The following is a 6,080-nucleotide window of genomic DNA, read 5'->3' on the forward strand; positions in this document are numbered from 1 at the left end:
CTACAGTTCTGGAAATTAGAAGTCCAAAATATACATGAACCAAGGGATGCCGACAGTATCTAGAAGTCAAAAGATGCCAGGAATTATTTCTTCCCAAGAGTCTCCAGAAGAAACCAGTTATGCCAATATCTTGACTTTAACCCAGTGGCATGATTTTGGACTTATAATTTCCAGAACTGTAGTGTGGCACTATGGACTAATGCTCTGGACTGCAAAGTCGGTTTGAACCACAAGGTTGTTGTTTCAAGCTCACCTGCCACTCCTTGGAAGCCTATACAGGATCGCTATGGGTCAGAAACGATTGGACAGCACTTAACAACACACAGTACTATATTCATATTGTTTTAAGCCACTAAATTAGTGACAATTTGTTACAGCAGAAATAGGAAATTAACACACCTTTATTTTTGTACTGAGTTGATTCATAGCAACCCCGTATTGGGTTTCTAAGGCTGTAAATCTTTGTGGGCAGAAAGCCTCATCTTTCTCCCAAGAAAGAACTGGTGTGTTTGAACTGCCAGCCTTTTGGTTAGCAGTCTACTACTTACCCTATAGCACCACTAGAGCTCCTTATGGTAGGTGCCTAGTCACCTAATAACTGAAAATGCCCCAACTCTGGGCACTTTGATTTCCTGTCATTTTAACCCAAAGACTGACTCTTCACAAGGGTGCACAAAAGCTTGTTGACGGATGAACGCTTACCTACTTCATCCTGCTGCCTGCCTCTTGCAGCTGAACACACATAGACACACTCACACCTGTACAGTTCACACGCACATCCATCTCTCAGCTGGCAGCTCTCCACCCACAGGTTCACCAGCATTCACCTTGGTTGCTGTTGTCAAATGCCGACTCATAGCAACTCGATATAGAGTTTCTGAGGAGTGGCTGGTGGGTTTGAACCACTAACGTTGTGATTAGCAGTCCAGTGCTTATCCTACAGCGCCGGGACCGGGGTGGTGGTGGTGATGGTGGGGTGAATGGGTTCTCTTCTAGGTCGTAATTGAACAAATCAGCAAGGAGACGAGAATGAAAAGCTTACAGTTTGATGCAGTTTGATTTGTAACTACAAGAACTAGTGTTGCAGCACAGAAATATATTTTTTAAAATCCTCTTTTCTAACGTATTTGTAATGTCTCGAGAATATAAAAGCAAGAGACAGATTGGACCGGCACATAGCCCTGACTCCTCCCCACCCCCATCTCAGCCCCATCACAACACAACCACTAACATGGCGGTGGGATTTTACCTACTAACGTCCAGTTTCAGAACTGTGTGAATAGTACAATCCCATTTTGTTAAAAACGAAATTTGAAACATACGAGTATACTCGATGTGTGTGGGGGGAGGCTAAAACAGGCTGTAAGAAGATTCGTCAAGATGGTAACAATGATTTTCTCTAAGGGTGGAGATTATGGTCAGGGGTCCCACCTCCTTATCTGTATTTTCTTTCTTTTTTTTTTTTTTAACAATGAACAAGAGTACGGGTGCAATGAAAACTAAAGTTTAAATTATTTCAAAAGAAAGGCAGTGTTTTGTGGGGCAGAGACACTTTGTATCCATTCCGGTGAAGCCAACGCTCCCCTCTTTCTTCCCCAGAGACGAAGCAGGGATCTGGTCTCCCCCTGAGCAATGGCGGAACCCGGGGAGGAATTGCAGGCAGCGGAGGCTGACATGACCAGGGGGCCTGGGAATCAGAAAACACAGATATGTCCGCCAGGCCGGTCTCTGCCGATGACCCAAAGATGGCCCGCGAGGGGCCCGATCCGGGGCGCGGCCCCCTTATTGCCACACCGTCCTCACAGTGGTCTTCACCCGGCCTGCTGGGTGAGGGCAGGTGCCGCCGCCGGAGACCCGGTCAGAAGACAGCTCTACGCCACCCCCTCGGCCTTCCTCGGCCACATCCAGCGCACCCCTCCCTTTCTGCGGTGGCGTTTTTTGTTTTAATTTATCTGAACTAGTTACAAAACCACACTCCCACGAATACATAAATAATGGATAAGGAAAGGGGGGGGAGGTGAGATCTGTGTTTTTAAAAAATTCCCGCAGGGCCTGGCAAGGCGGCAGCGAATGTATTTCTGCTGCATCATATTTAACTGTTTGCAAACTTGCGCTGGGAGGATGCGCGGCGGCTGCAGAATGACTATGACGGGCTCCGTCGCCCTCCCCATCAGGGGTCTGGCGAGAATCTCACAGAGGAGAGAAGATGTCCGCTGTCGGGGCCGGGAAGATGGAGAGGCGGGAAGAACGTGGAAGACAGCTCTGAGCCCGAAGGACCTTCGTACAAGCGAACCTCTCCTACTCTCCCGGCCCCACTCTCACCGCCACGCGGGGTCCCTTTAAGAGCCAGAGCGCGCCCCCGCCCCGCGTGCGCTCACTTTCCCTAGCAACCGCCCCGGGGGAGGGGGAGGCCCTGGCAACGGCGCGCCGACCCGGAGAGTCACGTGACGGCCCGCAGCTGGAACACGAGCGCGCCCCGTCGCGCGCCCGCCCGCCGGGGCCTGTGAGCTGCGGCGCGTGCGCGAGCGGTGCAGCACCGGCCGCGGGAGCAGTGAGTATTATGGGCTGTGGGTGCCGCTGAGCAAGATGGAGCTGTCTGCAGTGGGCGAGCGGGTCTTCGCGGCCGAATCCATCATCAAGCGGCGGATCCGAAAGGTGAGCGATCGCCCGGGGCTGGACGCTTCTCCCCGCACCCCTCGTCTGCGTCTGTGGCTTTCGTGGCGCAGCGGTCCCGCTAGCCGGGCTCCCTGGCCACCCCCGCGCTGCTGCCGCCTCGCGTCCCCGCATCCTCCCCACCCCCACTCTCCCCTGTTTTTCTTTCTGTTTTTTAGGGACGCATCGAGTACCTGGTGAAATGGAAGGGGTGGGCGATCAAGTGAGTGTCGCAGGGACCAGCACCGAGGGGGGTAGGCAGTGGGCGCCGGGCCTTTTTGTATGTTTTTGGGTGCGCACGTTGGCTCGCTCGGCGTGCACCTTTGCCTCTTGGCTTCGGGATTATATTTTGTGCACGGGTCTTTCGGCAGGTACAGCACTTGGGAGCCCGAGGAGAACATACTGGACTCGCGGCTCATTGCAGCCTTCGAGCAGAAGTGAGTTTGGGACGCTGGCCGGGGCGCGGGGAGGCGGAGGGCCGCGAGTGGGGCCGGGGAAGGGGCACTTTCTAACCACTGGCGTTTCTCTGCTGCAGAGAGAGGGAGCGTGAGCTGTATGGGCCCAAGAAGAGGGGACCCAAACCCAAAACTTTCCTCCTGAAGGTAACCTGGCCCGGCCCCAGCAGCCCCCTCTCGGGCCCCAGCCTCGGCCCAGCACGGGGCCTGAAAGGGAGGGACGGATCTGTGGCCGCCTATGCGGGCGGGCCTTTCCAGAGGGGCCCCAGCTGGGCAGGGGGTGGTGGTGGCTGTGAGCCCCCGACAAGCCCCTGGCAGAAGGCCCTGGCCAGCTCCAGCTTCGGCAAGAGGGACCTGAGAGTTGGGGCGAGAATCTACGCTGACAAAAAGCAGCGCTTGCAGGGCTCCCAAAGGGAACGGATGAGGCAGGTGGGGGGGGCTCTACCTGATGGGTGTCAGAGGGACGGACCTCTTTCTGCTTGTCTCCCCCCAGCCTTGAGGTAGACCTTTGCCCAGAGTTAGAACCCAAGAGGAGTTGAGTACGGTCTCCCTCGTGGTAGGACACTGGGGGAGGTGTTTGTGGGCCACCTGCCTCCCCGCACCCCCTTGCCTCCAACTCCTCAGAATTTGGACTGTCTGCCTCCCCTCCCCCATTTCCTTAGCACAGGAGGGGCCTTGTACCGCCACATCTCTTCTTCAGCCTCCCTGGCATGGGGCTCTCACTTGACCTTAAATGACTTCACTTTGAGTTTATCACCGAGACTCAGCCTCTGGCGTCATGGCTCTGAGCCTCAGTTTCCCCCCACTGCTGGCTGTTTCTGAAGGTTCTAATGAGAATGAGGGAGTGGAAGTCAGCTGTAGCAAAGCCGATTAGCAAGGGAGGAAGAAGCCATCTTGGACTTGGGGATATTTTGGTGAGGAAGAACTGTGCGGAGAAGGGCTGGCGATCATCCCTCTGCAACTGACTAGGCTGCAAGGGGGAACCCCCAGGGCGACCTCAGTGGCCTGTTAGTGCACAGGATGTCTCAGGGCAAACCCCTTCCGGCTGGGACTGCCTGTGACGGTGAGGAGACTGATGTGGGCTCCACAGAGAAGACTGAGAATCAGATAGAATCGCCACTGTTGCCAAGAGGTTCAAAGCCTGAGGGTGGAATGGACCCCTACCCCACTCCCACCCAGGAGCATGTGTAAGGGTCTGCTTTGGGTTTTAAAGCAGCTGAAGTAAAGGAAATGCTGGCGTTCAGGATTCCATATTTATGTGCCCTCCCACACCCACCTACTACACGCATCTTCTGAAATCGTGGAGCAACCTTAAACCCTTGCTGCTTAAGAGGGATGGGCCAACAGCAGACCAGCTGAGGAGCTGCGTGACAGCTTCTCAGCGCACCGGGTGCGCCCTCTAGCGGCAAAGCGAGTCATGACAGTGAGCTTGGAGGCACAACATCCTTTTTTTTTTTTTTTTTTGCTAGCTTGAATTCCTGAAAGGAGCCCTGGTGGTGCAGTGGTTAAGCGCTAAACTGCAGCTGGGCTGCTAACCAAAAGGTCGGCCTTTCGACCCCACTGGCTGCTCTGCCAGAGAAAGATGTGGCAATCAGCTTCTGTAAAAATGTACAGCTTGAAAACTCTATGGGACAGTTGTAGCTCTAGCTTGCCCTGTAGGCTCGCTATGAGTCAGAATGGACTGATAGAAATGGGTTGGGCTTTATTTCGAGTTCCTGAACTGACTGTGAGTTCCCCACCCGGATTATCCTGTAATCCTCTCAATAACCCTCTGTGGTTAAGTGGCGTCAAGTGGGTTCCGACTCATAGCGACCCTGTATAGGTTCAACAACCCTATGCAATGGGTAATATATATTTCACAGAATAGAAATCAAGGTCCAGAGAGGGAAATTTGTCCATCTGAAGTCCCACGACCTGGCTCCTTTTCTTCTTCTGGTCCCTTGAGGAATTCGTGTTAAGGGTAAAGGTAAACACACACAGAAGACAGGGACGTCTGCAGGGTTAGTGAGGCAGGGGACAAATGGTAAGTGTGAGTGGGGTCCAGGTGTTTGCAGGGGGCCATGGAGGTCAGCTTGGGCTGAAGGCAGTGTTCTGGGTTCTCGGAGCCTGAGAGGCAGCGTGGTATAGCAAACAGGTTATATGTAAACACCACTCTGCCAGAAGCGCATAGTTGTTAAATGCCACGGAGTTAGTTCAGACTCATAGTGACCCTGTATAGGGTTTCCAAGAAATGATTGGTGGGTTTGAACCACCAACCCTGTGGTTCCAACTAAACTTGCTCACAGCCACACAGCTAGTTAGTGGCTGAGTCAGGTCCCTTAGTGTTCCGTACTGTCTGTGTTGTGCCGTTGAGTCGGCTCTGACCCGTAGTGACCCTATATAGGGTATCCTAGGAACAGCTGGTGAGCTTGAACTGCTTACCTTGCGATTCAGACTGACTTTGCAGTTCAGCGCATTAACCCGTAGAGTCACACTACCGTCTGTTTCTTGTTAAGTGCCGTCTAGTCAGTTGTGACCCATAGCGACCCTGTGTAGGTTTTCCAAGGAGCAGCTGGTGAGCTTTAACTGCTGACCTTGCAGTTCAAATGGCTTTGCAGTCTGACGCATGAACCCACAGCGCCCTGTACGTGCCAAACCCTAGATGTGTTGGCCTCAGGTATCACTTTCGGTGCCCCAGGCAGTAACTGCAATCTTGTAAATGAGACCCAGAAATAAGTTAAGATCCAGACCGAGCCTTCAAAGACAAGGATTTTCACCCTTGCCGGGAAGGTGGGAGCAGAGTAAACCTATCGATTTTGTTTTTACATTGTTTAGAAATAAAGTGTCTCTCATAGATAACTTAGAAACCATACGTAAGAAAAAACATTGCTCGTAAACTGACCATTTTGTTGTTGTTGTTGTTATGTGCCGTGGAGTCGGTTCCGACTCATAGTGACCCTGTACAGGGTTTCCGAGGCTGTAAATCTTTACGGG

General features: G+C 53.0%; 1 protein-coding gene across 1 annotated transcript in view; it reads left to right on the top strand.

The window, feature by feature from the left end:
• The first annotated feature begins 2,566 nt into the window (after positions 1-2,566).
• CBX6 (chromobox homolog 6) overlaps positions 2,567-6,080 on the top strand; it is an 8,784-nt gene continuing 5,270 nt past the window's right edge. Inside the window, exons 1-4 of the mRNA XM_006865177.1 lie at positions 2,567-2,655; positions 2,832-2,875; positions 3,024-3,089; positions 3,188-3,254. Coding sequence (XP_006865239.1) covers positions 2,587-2,655; positions 2,832-2,875; positions 3,024-3,089; positions 3,188-3,254 — 246 coding nt within the window. The 5' untranslated portion in view covers positions 2,567-2,586. The remainder of the gene's footprint in view (positions 2,656-2,831; positions 2,876-3,023; positions 3,090-3,187; positions 3,255-6,080) is intronic.

The sequence above is a fragment of the Chrysochloris asiatica genome, unplaced genomic scaffold (assembly GCF_000296735.1).
Source record: "Chrysochloris asiatica unplaced genomic scaffold, ChrAsi1.0 scaffold00076, whole genome shotgun sequence".
Taxonomy (NCBI): Eukaryota; Metazoa; Chordata; class Mammalia; order Afrosoricida; family Chrysochloridae; genus Chrysochloris; species Chrysochloris asiatica.